The sequence below is a fragment of the Ranitomeya variabilis genome, chromosome 8 (assembly GCF_051348905.1).
Source record: "Ranitomeya variabilis isolate aRanVar5 chromosome 8, aRanVar5.hap1, whole genome shotgun sequence".
Lineage (NCBI taxonomy): Eukaryota > Metazoa > Chordata > Amphibia > Anura > Dendrobatidae > Ranitomeya > Ranitomeya variabilis.
The window spans coordinates 207276657-207294775 of record NC_135239.1 but is presented as its reverse complement, the minus strand read 5'-3'; the positions used below and the strand labels follow the sequence as shown (position 1 = coordinate 207294775).

The following is an 18119-nucleotide window of genomic DNA, read 5'->3' as shown; positions in this document are numbered from 1 at the left end:
CACCCCAATTCACCATATCTCAACTCACCATATCCTTCCATTCTTCCCCAACTCACCATATCCATCCATTCTTCCCCAACTCACCATATCCTTCCATTCTTCCCCAACTCACCATATCCATCCGTTCTTCCCCAACTCACCATATCCATCCATTCTTCCCCAACTCACCATATCCATCCATTGTGCGGCGGTTCAGTAGGTTGGGGATCACTGCAGGTTGTAGGCTTGTAAGAAGAGGTGGGTCTTCAGGCTCTTTTTGAAGGTTTCTATGGTAGGCGAGAGTCTGATGTGTTGGGGTAGAGAGTTCCAGAGTATGGGGGAAGCACGGGAGAAGTCTTGGATGCGGTTGTGGGAAGAAGAGAGGAGAGGGGAGTAGAGGAGGAGATCTTGTGAGGATTGGAGGTTGTGTGTAGGTAAGTACAGGGAGATGAGGTCACAGATGTATGGAGAAGACAGGTTGTGGATGGCTGTGTATGTCATTGTGAGGGTTTTGAACTGGACTCTCTGGATGATAGGAAGCCAGTGAAGGGTTTGGCATAGGGGAGAGGCCGGGGAATAGCGGGGAGACAGTTAGATTAGTCGGGCAGCAGAGTGTAGGATGGATTGGAGAGGTGCCAGAGTGCTAGAGGGGAGTCCAGAGAGTAGGAGGTTGCAGTAGTCAAGGCAGGAGATGATAAGGGCATACACTAGTATTTTTGTGGTTTCTTTGTCGAGGAATGTGCGGATCCGGGAAATATTTTTGAGTTTGAGACGTCAGGAGGAGGCAAGGGCTTGGATATGTGGCTTGAAAGAGAGGGCAGAGTCGAGGATCACCCCGAGGCACCGAGCATGCGGGCCTGGGGAAAGTGAGCAGCCATTGTCATTGATGGAGAGGTCTGGAGGAGGGGTAGAGTGAGATGGGGGAAAGATGATGAATTTTGTTTTGTCCATGTTAAGTTTTAGAAAGAGAGCAGAAAAGAAGGCCGAGATAGCAGACAGACAGTGTGGGATTATCCATTAATTCTGCCCTAACTCACCATATCCATCCATTCTTCCCCAACTCACCATATCCATCCATTCTTCCCCAACTCAGCCATTCCCCAACTTATTGGAGCCATCCATTTATCCCCAATTTAATATATTCATATCTGAAATTCAATATATCCCAATTCAATTTACCATATCCAAGCCTAATTCAGCAACTCTTTCCCAATTTAAAAAAAGAAACTATCTTTAAGCACAAAATGAGTCCTAGATTCTTCCACCCATCAGCTGTTCATTTATAGGGTATTTGTAAGTCGCAGAGTGGCCTTTGGGCCCCCTGAGGCACCAAGGACGAGTGCTTCCTCTGTACCCTAAACCCGTACAGATCTGACTTCATGCCTCTAATCTAGAGCCCTGCACCAACTTCGATACCAGTATGACCATAGACTGGCACGTAGGCACCATATAGGCACACCAGAGACCTTCTAGAGAGGGGGCCCAGGACTAATCGCTTCCATCCTGGTAGAGAAAACCTGGACATGACTCCCCACTGCAGAGGGAAGGGTAATAAATCTGAAGATCCCTCTGTCCATGGTGGTAAGACCAGACAATATTATTGGGGACACTTTTTTCTATGGGGTCCCTTTTTGTACGGTGCATGCCACAGCCCATGGATGCACAAATAAGCATGGCTTGGGTACAGCTTGTACACGACTATTGCAGTTCTTGTGTATTTGCATAAGTATTCACACCCATGCATTGAAAAACAGCCAAGCACTGACTGTATAAGCATCAGGCAATGAGGAGTTAAACGTTACGGCCGAGACAAGGCTAGACCATATTAACGCTCTTCTTCATGATAGCGAGCTGGCACGTCTACCTCTGGCGCCATCCTGGGATCCCTGGCAGCCTTGCCATGCGATGTCAGTTTAGTAAATATAGAAAAGGGACAGCGCCAGCCGGAGGATCCTCCTTGTTGGATGGCGAGTTGTTGGTTTCTGCATTAATATCTGGCTCCCCGCAGAGCAGGATACTGCCTGTGCCGCACGTCTTGGCTCCGCCGATGTCACTGCTAATACACCAGGTCCGCAGAGTCCTCTGCCATCTGTTAGCCCAACTCGGATTTTCCCACCGTTTCATCCAGAACTTGGGGTTTGTGACTTTACTTCCAGGATTAGACGTTGTTTGCATCAGAAAAAAAGGACACTGAATTTTCCACAAATTGTCACATTTTATAAACAAAAATGTGCAAAAATAACTACAATCAAAGCAACGAATATCAAATCAATGGAAATAAAATGTACAAGACCCCAAAGAGCGAAGAATAAATGGACATAGCAAAAAGCGCTAGATTTTGGGTAAGTACGGCGCCCACTGGGTGCTGCTGATTCGTGCCATTGAAGTCCACCTCCCCGGGAGGACCCATTACTGTTCAGCATGAACTCCTAGCTATTGGCCCTCACTTAATTATAGCAAGGGGTGTTGGGGCCACGCTCGTCATGGACCCCAGGTGTTGGGTTTTATAGGTTTACTTTTACCTAGATACAACAGTTCTGTAACGGTGGGCGCAGGGGCATAACTATAGAGGGTGAGGAGGAAGCCGTTGCCCAGGACCTGTTTCTCAAGACCCTTCTTCCACATAAGAGGCTTTAAAAATGTCTGATGACCTCACCATCAGTCTTGCATTGGGGTCCAGCGGCAGTGCTGACGGTGGATGACTGATACCATAGGACCCCTCAGTGGTAGTCTGCAATCTCAGCCTGAAAACCAAGGTCTGTAGACGAAGAAGACAACCAAAACACCGAGAAACCGGAGCAAGTTCAGAGAAGAGCAACCAGGATGGTGAGCGGACTGCAAACTATGTCCTACGAGGAACGGTTACAGGATCTGGGAAGGTTTAGCTGCAAAAAAGAAGCTAAGAGGAGACTTATTAGCTGTCTACAAATATCTGAAGGGCTGTGACAGTGTAGAGAGATCATCATTCTCATCAACGAGAGGTGGCGAGTTCTCCTTCAATGGAAGTCTTCAAACAGAGGCTGGACAGACATCTGTCTGAGATGGTTTAGTGACTCCTGCATTAAGGCAGGGATTGGACATGAGGACTCCGAAGGTCCTTTCCAACTCCATAGATTAGGACTTCCAGACCCATGTCACATGCGCCATAAAGGGGAAACTCTTGGACCCAGTGAAAAACCTGTCCTGTATCAACATCTAAGGCGAGTCTGAGTCTACATAGTCTTCCAGGGGTGCAGGGAGTCACATGAAAGGGTCCGCAGTTCATTTCGAGACGCCGCACACCCACATCTACTATTTTCTTCCCGCAGATCAGCGCCGACACTGGTGATTATAAGAGGCGCGGTCTGTAATTATAAAAGTCTGGAGCAACAATGTAACCATAGAACGAAGGGAAAAGGGAAAGTTCTTGTATCCACAAAGGTTTATTATTACACATCCGAACTGACTGCGTACCGAGAAATTTAAAGACGCACCCGTTTTTATTTTCTTTACTTTTTGGCATTTATCTTTTTCCTTTCAGTCTTCTATAAGCTGTAACTTTGCTATTTTTCGGTTTATACATTAGAATGGATTTATGTCACCGTTTAATTTACAGTATAAGGTTTTTGAAAAAACGCAAAAATAAAATAACTTCATGGGGTGGACTAAAGAAAACGAGAAATTCTGCCAATGTTTTTTTTGTGTTCTAGTATTATGGCTTGTAATCATTTTATTGCTGCCGGGGTGTAATACCAAAGACAACATACTGACAAGAGTGGCGCTGTTATTTTCTCATACCCTATAACTTCTATATTAAGAGCAAAAAAAGTTTAAGGTCTTTGAAATTTAGTTCCAAAAACATTGCACAGAGAATTGGCAACAACAAGTAATTATCATATTAGGTGTTTTTCCTTCCGAGAGTGCGACGACTTAATTCACGAAACAGTTTAGAATGATTCATGCAGAGATCAGCAGCAGACGGGTTTTCCAACAATTCTGCAAAAAATTAGGCACTTCAAAAAAGGTCCCAAGAAATCCAGACAGGAAGGAATTAAGTCACTATTATACTGCAGAAAACGTTTCTCTGGAGCAGTCAAATCACTCCCTGCTCTAGAGAAAATGTGTATTATAGTAGTTATATTCTTATACATAGGGGCAGTATTATAGTAGTTATATTCTTATACATAGGGGCAGTATTATAGTAGTTATATTCTTGTACATAGGGGCAGTATTATAGTAGTTATATTCTTGTACATAGAGGCAGTATTATAGTAGTTATATTCTTGTACATAGGGGCAGTATTATAGTAGTTATATTCTTGTACATAGGGGCAGTATTATAGTAGTTATATTCTTGTATATAGAGGCAGTATTATAGTAGTTATATTCTTGTATATAGGGGCAGTATTATAGTAGTTATATTCTTGTGCATAGGGGGCAGTATTATAGTAGTTATATTCTTGTGCATTGGGGCAGTATTATAGTAGTTATATTCTTGTACATAGGGGCAGTATTATAGTAGTTATATTCTTGTACATAGGGGCAGTATTATAGTAGTTATATTCTTGTACATAGGGGCAGTATTATAGTAGTTATATTCTTGTACATAGGGGCAGTATTATAGTAGTTATATTCTTGTACATAGGGGCAGTATTATAGTAGTTATATTCTTGTACATAGGGGCAGTATAATAGTAGTTATATTCTTGTACATAGGGGCAGTATTATAGTAGTTATATTCTTGTACATAGGGAGCAGTATTATAGTAGTTATATTCTTGTACATAGGGAGCAGTATTATAGTAGTTATATTCTTGTACATAGGGGCAGTATTATAGTAGTTATATTCTTGTACATAGGGAGCAGTATTATAGTAGTTATATTCTTGTATATAGGGCGCAGTATTATAGTAGTTATATTCTTGTATATAGGGGCAGTATTATAGTAGTTATATTCTTGTACATAGGGGGCAGTATTATAGTAGTTATATTCTTGTACATAGGGGCAGTATTATAGTAGTTATATTCTTGTATATAGGGGCAGTATTATAGTAGTTATATTCTTGTATATAGGGGCAGTATTATAGTAGTTATATTCTTGTACATAGTGGCAGTATTATAGTAGTTATATTCTTATACAGAGGAAAATGGCTTCTGCAAGGGATAAGAACATGGTCTGTTATCCATTATTCCACATATTAGTAGCAACAAAATAATCAGGGAACGACATTTTGCGAGCGATTCCTTTGTTGCGATGGTTAAACGCCTGGACGGACCGAGCTTTCATTTTAATTGATTACAAGAATCAGATTCCCCGCAGTAACGCCGTTGGAGATGCAGCAGGTTAAAAATAATTATCTTGCCAACAAAATTGCATGGAGACGTAAAACCGATGGCATTTCACTTAGCAACGTAGACCGGACTCACAATACCAGCAAATGATTTTACCGGCTCCCCATTGGCTCTTTCAGAGAATAAATGTAATTGCTGAGTATTAACTCTTGTTCTGCCGCTCTGCATTGTGGACGGGCACTTACCGTGGTCGTGGGCAAAGACAAAGAAATTTAAGCCGGATAAGATTTGGGCCAAATCGTTGTATCGACAGCAATGCTCCCCGGCCCCATGGACCACAAACACCAGCGCCCTGCGGGGAAGAAAGGAAATGGGGGATCAGAAAAATAACGAAATTCAGATCTATAATAATATATCGGATGTTTTGATATCTCCTACCATCCGCACCCCCCGGGAGGTGAGAACATTGCACCCTCATGCACGTTGCTGCATCTGATGGGAGCTGCACTTTTAGTGGGTTAATACAGAACCAAGTGCCGCCATATGGTGCCTGGATGCACAGGGGTCCATAGATATCGTCAAATAGTATGGACCCAACTATCCCTTGATGCAAGTAGTATCCTAATTTTTTCTTCAAGTTTTTCTCCTGTCATATCCACATGGCCCCTATAATTGCAGCAGTTGCACATAGATTTAACGTTATCATCAATCCAAGGGTAAGTTACGGTAATAACTTGCTGTTCGCTGCTAGGCGGGAGGCTAACCTGAGAACGAGCTTCTGAAGTTCCACGTATGAATGGAGAGATGACAGCACGTGCACATCACACCGCCATCCACTGGATATGGGACTGGCAATGTGATGTGCAAGCATTGGATAACGGAGCGTCACATTCAAGGGTCAGATGATCGGACCCTCAGCGGGCAGCAAGTTATCACGCATTCTATGGATCAGTGATACATTTAAACCTTGATAGAACTTCCTATGCAGCCTAAGGATAGGGCTGCCTCCTCGTACTTCTCACAAGCTGTTGGCCCCTCCGAGTCCCCAAAAAAGATGTCCCTAGCGCAGCTGAACGCGGGTTGTTTTCTTCGCATTAATCTGACCCCACAAGTGCAGGCTAATTTGCAGGGTGGGAATTTCCACCCTACCAGAAACAGATGTTCTTTTGATCTTGGAAAAAAAAAAAAAATTATACACAGCTCCAATTTTCCTTTAGGAAAAAAAGTTGAGTCTCAAGTCCTCATCCCTTCCGCTGTGAATGAGGACAAAACAACAACCGCTTATAAATAGCAGATGTCCAGCCTTCAGCCTTTCACCACCATAGTTAACCTCTACATTGCCAGGGAGCCGACGCCCCATGTCGTCACCCAGCTCCCAGCAGGTTATGAACGGTTCCATGTTGCGAAAAATTAAAAACTTTGGCGCATTTCATTAGTTACTTTTTTTTTTTTTTTTCTATTATCCGTTTTAGACTTTTTTTTGTGTCTCGTTAGTCAATTGGGTTAACTGAGAATCCATCAGTAAGCTCCTTCTAATGAGGAGTTTGGAACTCTGGTCTTTCATGGAGCTCCTCTCAGCTGATTTAGGACCACGTCAAAGTCAGCTCAAATTTGATGTGGTCTGCGATCTTAAAAAAAAAAAAAAAAAAATTACATTTAAAAAAAAATTTGCAGACTCCAATAACAGAATGAGCTCACTGACTGATCCTCAGTTAACTCATTCTGCAGCCAGCAATGTGGAGGAGAACAAGGAACCGGTACAACCACTCAGTGCAAAGCCTGTCTCCTAGGTAACAAGCTGTAAACTAAAGAAAAGAGTGAATATCTGAAGAAGGCTGCAAATGACAAAAGTGCTCGTTTTTATAAGCTCTATACAACATCATCCATCTAGGAGGATGGGAAATAACCCTTTAATCTGCTATAGACTGAGGTTCTAAAGCCTTAAAGGGATAGCATGTGCTGATACAATCCCTTTAATAGGCAGTTTACTACATGCTAAACTCAGATTAACACACTTTGCTGGGAAAAAAAAATACGTATACAGCGCACTATATAGGGTATATAATTCAACCTGCGGCACTACAGATCCTAACATGCCCCCGCAACTACGACAGGTCTAAAAGACGGACCACCTGGTGGAGCTCAAGCTTTGTCACCGCTATCTGGAAGTTGGGTCTTTTTGCCCCAGTTGGGTCTACTGAGACTTATCAGCCCAGAAATGTGTGAAAATTACCCAGTACCGGTTCCATCTCTGACTATTACAGTGCAATCACTGGTCCGGGCCTCAAAGAATGGTTTTTACGTGACCACTGCAGCCAATCACTGGCCTCAGCAGTGACCTTTACATGCGGCGATTGGCTGCAGTATGGATGCACGCGACATCACTGCTGCAGGACCACATTGGAGCAGTAGAGCTGGAGTGGCCGAGGACTGAATAGGCGAGTGATGGTTCTTTTCCCTTCTTATTTATAATACGTCTCCGTTTGTTAATAGTAATCCCAGACGATTCCTTTCAGGAATTCTCTTTAGAAAATGATAAAAGCAAAAGAAAGCGAAATGCAAATTCTTGTGCAGCATCGGCAAAGAAAGCGGATGGCGCACAGGTGGTAAATGAGCGCTGCAGCGGAGAGTGTGTAAAGCTGCGGCACAGTGGCCCGCGGTAATCTGACAGCTCCACAATGCAATCTAAACATCCAGATTGATTTCTCCAAGTACGACGACGGCGGCACATGCTATGGCTGCATGTCACACAAGATTAACCCTCCAACGCCTGGAGAGTGACACGTAACAGCGGCCGATATTATCCTCAATTGTGCAATTCACCTTCTGGTCCCCAATCATCTGCAGACATTCTCCAATTGTCCAGGAATCCTAGGGGGTCCTACTATTGGGAATAGCTCATGGACCCCAATTAAGTCTGTAATAGCATTTACATAGGGTCTTTGGCCCCGCCAGCCTCCAGGGCCCGATGCAATTACAACCCGTGCACCTCTTCCAGTTACGCCCCTGGTCGTGGATATTCCCGTCCCCCAGGACCATCCTCATGTTTGTCCTCAAAGCCTTCACTGCAATGACTGATTATTCTAAAGCTTCACCCCAATAACCTATTAACCCGTCCACATCAACAGATCAAGGTCCCCCTCCGTTCCCAAAGGGGTCACCCAAATAGTCATCTAGCCCCCCGACACTGGATGGTCTGTACCCCCAAATTCTCAACAGGAAACCCCATTAATTGTCCCTCAGTCTCCCACACTGCGGCTTATGCCAAACCCTGGCAGCAGGAGCCTCCATTACTTGCACTGACACTTTAGGGGGGGACCGGACCCCAATATTGCCTTTTACTACTTTGCATTGGACGCTTCCTAAAAGCCATTGCACTTGGATCCATATTTCTCCAAGGAAGCCATAAATAATCCCGAGTCTTCCAATGTTGCTTCATTTCTCCATATCCCTTTCCCCAGAAGCGTCTGTCGATTTGCAGCCACACATTGGGGGGAGTCGCATAATTCAAAGAAAGATTTCCCACAAAATCCCTCGTGTGTCCCTGAGATGACGGAACGGATGGTTGCATCCTATAAACCAAATCTCCAGATTCCAGAACGGACCCCCAATATCCTTCAGTCTTCTCACGATGCTTCGTACTCCAAACTCTGGTCCTTAAAAGCCTCCTCGATTTGCATCCTGAAAATCAGGGGGGGGGGGGGGGGGGGTCGCCTCATTGACAAAGGAGTTCCCCCAATTGCCTTCCTAAAATGTTAGCCCCCTACAAACCTTGATCAATATCCTCACGTTCCAAGGGGGTCTCAATATCCTTCAGTCTCCTATATTGCATGATTACATCAAACACGGTCCCCAGAAGCCCCCCCATCATCTGTGGCCACACATTGGGGTCATCCAATTCACCTCCTCTAGATCCTAATTCCCACTTCCGCCCAATCTCCTGCCCCCAATTCCCAATGATGCCCCCTGCACCCAGCGATCGCTTCTCTTTTCGGTGGATCCTTCTAGGTTTTTCAAATGAAACTAAAAAAGGGGAAGAAGAACTTTAATGTTGTTATTATGTAAAACCAAAGACGGAAGAGGCTTCTCCGGGGTCCGCAGACTGGTGATATTCCTGGGTCTGGGGGAGGGGCGGTCAGTTCATTTCTGCACACATATCAATTCTAGGAGCAGTGGTGTGATGGACGGCTCCGCTCTGGAGTCTTTCCTCCAGGATCTCACTAAAGAGCTGTCACATTGCAGAATACGCCCAGCCGGCTAGGCGCGACCTTGAGGAGCGCAGTGACCTTGTAATGCTCCACCTGAGGTCACTCCGGCAGACATTCCTCCGCTCGCTGTTTGCAGACTAAATAAACGTTTTGGGTTATAACATATATATATATATATATATTCCATTGATGAAGCTCCGCTGCTGATCTAGATGGCCGGCTCGTCTGCGTGCTGATGGGAGATGCACCTGTCTTCTTATACATAGTGATGAATTATGTTTTCTGGTTGCAAATATATTCAGAAGAATTCATCTGGTTGCAGGTTTGCAAATTTACTATGGAATAAAAAGCCATTCTGCACAAAAAAATAAAAGCTTACTGTGTGAAAAGAACCACAAGGCTCAGCTTTTTATCAGATTGCTACAGTGCCCAGATAAATGACGACATAGGGTGACCAGATAAATAGTGGATATGGTGCACTGGAGGTTATTACAGTGCCTGAACTCTGTGTTTTAAGTTAAAAAATGTTCATAGAGAACCCAGATATAAAGTACATATGATATTCAGATAAACAGCGGATATAGTCGGTGGCATATCATGGGAGCAGTTGATCTGGGCAAGCAAAATTGTCACCCAACTCCTCTCTTCAGGGTCCTTTGCACATATGTTCCGCATTGCATGCGATCGTTCCTGCAAGTGTGCAGTGGATGCCTGTGTGGAGTTTGTGATTGCCTGCTGTGCTCTGCATAGGCAGCAACTAATATGACAAAGCTCAGTATGATGAAGTCAGCTTTGTCATTTCAGGTACTGGCTATGCAGAGTGAAGCAGCCGATGACAAACTCCTCTGCGCCGCTGTGCTCTGCATAAGCAACAACGGCGATGACAGAAGGTTAGCACGTAGTGAATGAAGACAGCATTGAATCACGTGCAGTGCACACAACAGTCTTCAGTCATTATTAAAGAGCTGCTTTTATTTTGATACAATTTTTCTAACCCTAAAAGGTCAGGGGTTGGTGCAGGGTTACACTTAGGGCTAGGGTTAATTTTAGAGCTAGGGATTGGGTTAGGTTTAGAATTAGGCCGAGGGCATTGTACCATAAAAAAAAATGCAACATATAACCAGGAAAAAAAAAAAAATCTAGGGAGGTCAAAGCACAAACTGTAATTTGATTAGCATTTTCCTGATATTACAATACATGTGCTCGGGAGACCCGGGGGTTCAATCCGGCAGTGGTGGAAGGAACTTCGGAAGCACCAACGGCTCATGGGTTAAGACTCGGGCGCTAAACACTTGCTCTATCCGGGTGCTGGCAAACCAGGCTACACCACTGAATACAGTGCACAGGGGGCTCAGGGCATGAAGTGCCAAGGACAAAAATATCATTCAGCTCCCAGATAGTGAGTGCATGTTGTATTCAGATAAATAGTGCACAGGGGTTTAGCAAAGAACAGTCTCAAAATTAATGGCGCCACACAGTACTCAGTGATCACAGTACTAAATTAAAAAGGTCATACAGTTCCCAGATAAATAGTGATGTATACCAGACAGCCCGATATAGTAAGAGCACGCAGTGCCCAGATAAATAGTGATGTATTCCAGATAGCCACCATATAGCGAGTGCATGTAGTGCCCAGATAAATAGTGAATATTGTGCATGAGGACAACACACACAGAGCCACATTAATAGCACCATACAGTAGTCTGTTGCATAAAGTGTCAAGGTAAAGAATACCAGACAGTACACAGATAAATAGTGTATATGCTCAGTGCTATAGCAGCGCCAGGAATACCCCCTCACTTGTAAGCAGTGATGCAAACAATAAAACAATTGGATTGGAGCAGAAAGCCCCAAAAAAGGTGTCTATACAGATCTGCAGATCCTGCATTCAGACTGGACATCAGAAGTGCCGACCACAGAGCTATGGAGGAGGCTTCCTCAGGTAGCACCTACAGTTACTACAGAAACACCAAGGGGCATACGAGTGATCACATACAGCGCCCAGTTAGCAGACAGCGCCCAGATAGCAGACAGCGCCCAGATAGCAGACAGCGCCCAGATAGCAGACAGCGCCCAGATAGCAGACAGCGCCCAGATAGCAGACAGCGCCCAGATATCACACATGGTGTATGGATCTCATTGGGACGCCCTCGTCTCCCGATGCCAGCTGGCAGGGGACGAGGGGAGGAGATGCTCCTATTGAGGGTCTGGCATTGGTACTGATCCACTAGAGAATGTATCTCCGACTGTCACATATCCGCAGGATTCGCCCTTCATAGTAAGTCCCAGGACGAGATTACAGAAGATGAGCCGCCATCAAACACTCCTAGCCGAACCCCAGCATGACAAGATGTCTACGAGAACCGCGTGGTGTCATCTGACGTTAGCGGTGGCCGATTTACCAGCTGATAGTTGTATCCGGCATGTTTCTGGAATGCGATTCCTCTCATCGTAACCCTCATAAATGAACGTCTGGTTATTACATCCCATCTGGAGTCGGCGTGGAGCGCTGTCAGGCTGAGCTAGTGCGCTCCGGAGATCTTGGCTATAAATTTACCTAGTTGGGTGCGATTGCGTCAGATGTCACATTGAGGAGGAGTTAATAAGGGAGGACATACAAAACACATGTATTAGCCAGCGTGTTCCTACTGCACATTAATCCCAATGGGCAACATGTAATATCCAAATTCTCCTGTGGAAGGCGCTGTAAGGAAACTGAACACGAGGTTGGGTTGCCAAGGTGCCCTTCAATCAGCTTTATGGGGCCTTACCTTACTGAAAAAAGGGGAATTGTCCAATAAGGGTAAACGCTGTACGCCCCATTTGCATTCTCTGCATTTGTTTTCTCAAAGCAAATACTAAGATACAGTATCATCCGCCGACGTGTTGACAGGTTCGATGACCCTCATAACGTGCGCAGGGTGGGATATTAGATGGTGACATTGTGGACATGTTACAGTATTGATCCAAAAGTCCGATCACGAGTCAGGTCATCCTGCTCAGGAATCTTCTACGTCGCTGACCTCTGTCACACTGATCGGATCTCTTATTGCAAAGCAGTCGCGGAATATTTTCGCCCATTTTTCGGCTACACTTGTCCAATATGAGTAAGGTGAACAAGGCTGTATTACCGTCTCACAGGGAGCCGGGTGTTCATATCCTGCTATATCTGGCCTCATATACGAAAAGACAAAGCTGCAGTATAAAGCATGGTGGATAAAAAAAAAAGGAATACTCTAGTAGCTAATCTAATATAGTGATATATAAAAAAGTCACTGACCCACAGATAAGGGGGAATGTTACAGACGGCAGCAGGAAATCATCTATAACTATACAATAAATGATAGAAATGAAAGACGGCCGTTCTGGAGAAACACCAGTCAGATGGCCGCCAGGTGTAACAATGATCTGACATCGCTGAACAGATCTTCAGGCAACCGGCTGACGGGACCCCCTGAGATCAGCGGCTGTCAGTGGGGTCCCCCTAATGTTATCAGGATGCTGCCGCTCCCCTCCCTGGGTGATAGATGGGGGTCCCGATTACCCCCCCTTTCTATTACCGCCGTATGCTTTAACCCTTTGACAACCAGAATGGACTAAGGCTGCTATTTTTTATACCATCTATGTAGTATGGGCGCTTCATTATCATCATCATCTGACTATCCCGCTCGCTACTAATTAACCACAGGTGCGGGTACAATGTGAGCGCAATATAATTAGTATGTGGCGACATTCCTACGAAGACTAAAAACACCAAACTGGTTATACTGGTCCCAGAGGACTTTATTTTACCCTCCTGCACCTATGACCACATCCCGCAGGACCGGCTCGGCTACATCGACAGGTTTCTCCTTCCATCCACCACCAATGGCGCGGTATCGCCGTGTAAAGTGACACGAAATCACTCAGGTCTGCTCCACCTGCGTCATTTCTCCTCTTCTTAAAAGAGATTTAATTACATTCTCGGCTAATTTCCCGCCGCAGATCATCATCATCATCATCATCCTCTCCTCCATCATTAGCCCGAGGCGCCGGCTGTGCGACACTGCCGGATAGTGTATGCAGCTGGTAATGGAGGGGTGGTAATGGAGGGGTGGGCAGCCATAGAGGGGCAGCGGCGGACACAGGGCCCGGTGCTAGGACAGTATATGGGCCCTCTCCAGTCCGATAGTGCTCATTGCTTCTTTGGAGGTGGAAGTGGCCCCTGACCTCTTGGGCCCCTGCAATGATATGTGCGCCCCTGAAGTGGGGAGATCAGAATATGGCCCCCAACTTCTCCATAGGGCCAATATTAAAGGAGACTTCTCAGTGCATAAGTGTCTCCATACAGAAGAGCAACTGCAATCTTAAAGGCATTATGGGGGTACGTCATCTTACCAAATAGCTCCTTTAAGATGACAATGGCAGGAGATATTTGAGAAAGTCAATACGCCCCTCTATAATGAGGAGCAATGACTGGACTCAAAGGGGTTACTTGGGTACCTAAATATCTTCATTCTTATAGATGCTGAAGTGTTAAAGGGGTTGTTACTCCTTAAGGGTGCTGAGGAGCAACTGTTCTAATCTTAAAAGGAGCCATCTAGAATTGCACAGCTTAGAGCTAATAAGTGTAAAATGAAATGTCCTGCAGCTTTATGATATGGGGGGTCACACTTCTCTTCCCCCCACCCCCAAGATGTCTGCTTGCTTTCAGTGAATGGAAACACCGCTGATTAGATTCAGAGACTTGCAGCCTGTGCAGACTTTGTTGCAGGTGCACCCGTTTCTCTGTAAGCTAATGAGTCCGGACTCCAGGATGATCCCTTTAATTACCTAGGGCTGATACATTGCGGCAAACTATCAAAGACAGGAGAAAGAGTGGAGCCCATCAGTTTTCTGAAATGATTACGCCTTATTTGCAGGAATGAACAATCCCTTTAAATCTTCATTTTAACCATTAATATTTTTATGAGTATCATAACTACAATTGTCTCCGGGAGAAGCCGGCACAAGTAGCTTCCTTTCCCTTTAAATCCAAGGATGAAGCAGAGATGCTGTAAATCCATCCCTTAAAGGGTCTCAGTAGGAAAATAAAATAAATAAATAAAATAAATAAAACTGTGTCTGTAATTTTCACTTACCTCGGCTGACCTACTGGTTTCCAATATTTACAGTATATCTGCTGTCCGTCTGTATTGGTGTAATGCTGCAGATCTTTGTCGGCGGCATCCTGCGGACTGAGCCCGGGGGAACCGTCTTCAGGCATCATTGGGGTACTGCAAAAAAAAAAAAAGGCATTAGCCCCCCTAAAGTGTTAATATTGGGGGGGTTCAAGATTCATATCAATTAGTAGGAGGACCCAGCGCATCCATAGTCCATTGGCACACTGTAATACTGCAATTCTCCTTCGGAGGCGCTATAGAGAGCAATCATACACTTGTATTCTGTGTGGGAACCTGGCAACAGCTGATCGCTGGGGATTTCAGCAGCAGGATAACCTGTAGCTGTATTATCATGTTACCCCTCTAACAAAGAGCCAGAAACAGACAATCCCTTTAAGAGCACAGTAATGGCTGCCATTAGTGATAGTCACCTGGTATATACGGGACCAAAGTATTAAAAGACTTCCTAATGGATTTTTACATGTAGATGACCACTTGTCCTGTTTTTAAAGCATAGACGTCAATGCCAGCTCTTAAAGGGACAGAGACCCTGAATTATACATAGCATCCTCTCTGCGGAAACAGCAGCGTAGCGCGGACAGGGTTAAAGATTTCTTGCTCTGCGGTCACACATCATAACAGGCTATTAGTATTCTCCGTGGTTCATTTAGGTCAAGAGTTCCTGCATTTAACCAGATATCGCTGTGAACGACACTTTAGCGAGTCGACCACATTCTTTCATTAGAAAACCAGCAGGCGGCTTTATAAGCTCCACAAAGACTCGGGCGGCAACTAAAGTGATTTCTACCGAGGCAGCTCCAGCCTGGAAGAGAATGGGTTAAAAACGCTGGCAGATTACTGCACAGAATGCGCCGCTTCCAGCCGCCCCTTTAAGGCGTGTAAAGTCAAAGAAAGGACCCAACAATGTCCCCACTGACAGGGACAGACAGGTGCCAGGATACACAACAATCACATAAGTACTGGAGCACGATGTCGGGCGTGTATACTTCCGATGCAAATGTAGACACAGTACATAGCAACGTGAGAAGCGGCGTGCATACATTTGTAAATGTATACACGCCTATGCAAAGATACAGTTAATAAAATGACATCATAGCTGTGCACCATAGAAAACTACTCGGCGGGTGCTGCATGGCAGAAGTGGAACTACAACACCCAGCATGCTCAGTCAGTAGGAGATGGCATCAGACAATTCCATTATCGCCATGAAGTGGAGTAAATCTGCTGCAGTCTGTGCACAGGTGGCATCAAACAGGGCATCAGGGGTGAACAGAAAGTGCTGTCACCCTGTGGATACATGGGGCATGACACCTCCGACTATGGCCAGATGCCCAAATGCCAGGGCAATAGATGGGGAAGCTATAGATAAAGGAGCTTGGTACGTTAATGCCAGGCTGGTAATGCCAGTGTATCAGGGCAAGGAGCAATAGAAACTGCGCCTCATACACCCAAGTGATCAGAGGTGACCTCATTCTCCAGCACGAGCCGCACTCAATAATCAATGGCACAGGCTGTCAGGAGATCAATAATAAAAACACAAACTGTGCCCCATCTGCGAGCACATCGATACCACGCGGCACGATCTACCAGGGGGTCATGTGGAACGCGAGGCAGGAATGTGTGCAAGAAGCCAGGAGGCAGCGACCAATGACTATAGTCACACAGGTGAATCCTGCAAAACGAGCGTCAGCTCCGCAGCCAAGAGATGGCGCAAACCAACACAATGTCAGCGCTGGGGTAAAAGCCCACCAAGGATAACATATAGGCGCATATATGGCTGTCCTCCCAAAATCCACAGACATTCTGATTGGGGCTCACAATCTATATCCTCTATGGGGACAGTGATGATGAGGTCCGGAGGGCGCTATATGAGTAACATACATAAATATAGGGACAGGCAGAGAAAAGGGAGCGCCAGCTCTGTAACCAAGAGTTGGCACAAGCCTATACGCCATCATACGCCCAATACTAGGCAAAATCATGGAAATGGAGCGTCAGCTCTGCAGCCAAGAAGTAGCACAAACTGATACAATGTCATAGGCGTGAATATAGGGACAGGCAGGGAAAAGGGAGCGCCAGCTCTGTAACCACAAAACATGGAAAAACCTAGAACCTATCCATTATTACACAAGCATGAAAAGGGAGCGTCAGCTCTGCAGACGAAAGGTGGCAGAAACCAATATAAATGTAATACCCATCAATCTGGAAAGGGAGCGTGAGCAAAAACCAATTCATACTCAATAATATCGAGGCCACAGTGGGAAGGGAGTGTCAGCTCTGCAGCCAAGAGATGAACAAACAAACTATCATACCCAATAATATAGGCAACAATCAAGGAAAGGGGGGGGGGGGGGGGTGTCAGCTCTGCAGCCAAAAAATGGCACAAACCCGTACAATGTCATGGGCATGAATAGAGGGACAGGCATGGAAAAGGGAGCGCCAGCTGTGTCCTCCAGCCATCTCCATAACCACAAAAAATAGAAGAATGTAATACTGGCAGATGCCCAGCTCATACCCATCACCACCAGCATGGCACAGGACGGTCAGCTCTGCAGCCCACAGCACAAGCAGAGGAGATGGTCAGCTCTGCAGGTAACAGCGCCAGCCCCGGCCCCCGAGGAGCGCTGCTGCCCATCAATGCCCCTACATGCTGCCGCCATCCCAGCTCCCAGTCCGCGGCCACGTCCAGGTCACCGGCCCCTGGCAGAGATGGCACTGAGGACTGGCAGCCACAAGCGCCGCGCATCTGCCGGGCACAGCACTGAGGCGGCACCGAGCGCCCTCACTACCCACCCGCAGCCCGGGAGCAGCCTGTCCATCTCCCCCGTACACCTCCCCCGTACACCGCGCTTACCCGGCTGGGCGCCAGCAGCGGTCGCGTCCCTAGCCCCGGAGCACCATGCTGAGCCAGCGGCGGCCGAGCGCGGAGTCACCTGCTCTGCCAGCGAGCGCAGCCTGCACTGAGGACGGCGGGGCGGAGCTATGCAGATAAGATGGGCGGGGACAGCAGGCTGTCACTCACTGGACGCTGCACGTGCGAGGGGGACTGGGCGGGGACTGTATGGAAGGGGGTGTGGTCAGAAGTACACCACGCCCCCTCTTAAGGCAACAGGTTGTGATAATAGGAGGGTGACACATTGTACCGAAACACCGACACATTGTACTCTACACCGACACATTGTACTCTACACCGACACATTGTACTCTACACCGACACATTGTACTCTACGCTGATGACACGCAGAACTCTACCTATCCGGACCTGACCTCACCTCCTTAGTCACCAAACTCCCTCAATGTCTGTCTGCTATTTCATCCTTCTTTTCTGCTCGCTTTTTAAAACTGAACTTGGACATAAGAGAATTCATCATCTTTCCCCCATCTCACTCTACCCCTCCTCCAGACCTCTCCATCAATGACAATGGCTGCCCACTTTCCCCGATCCCGCATGCTCGGTGCCTCGGGGTGATCCTCGACTCTGCCCTCTCTTTCAAGCCTCTTAT

General features: G+C 46.1%; 1 protein-coding gene across 3 annotated transcripts in view; it reads right to left on the bottom strand.

The window, feature by feature from the left end:
* Positions 1-17595, bottom strand: part of MGLL (monoglyceride lipase) — a 33006-nt gene extending 15411 nt beyond the window's left edge. Inside the window, exons 1-3 of one of the 3 annotated variants that reach the window (XR_013218421.1) lie at positions 17471-17546; positions 14575-14709; positions 5492-5598 (exon numbers count right to left, since the gene is read on the bottom strand). Coding sequence is in view for 2 of the 3 variants with exons in the window: in XM_077276573.1 (XP_077132688.1) it covers positions 5492-5598; positions 14575-14702 (235 nt within the window). In the remaining variant the exon portion in view is untranslated. Of the gene's footprint in view, positions 1-5491; positions 5599-14574; positions 14710-17131; positions 17262-17470 lie in introns of those variants that run through there. The other 2 variants (XM_077276573.1, XM_077276574.1) reach the window with 2 other exon arrangements.
* Between the last annotated feature and the right edge of the window lie 524 nt (positions 17596-18119).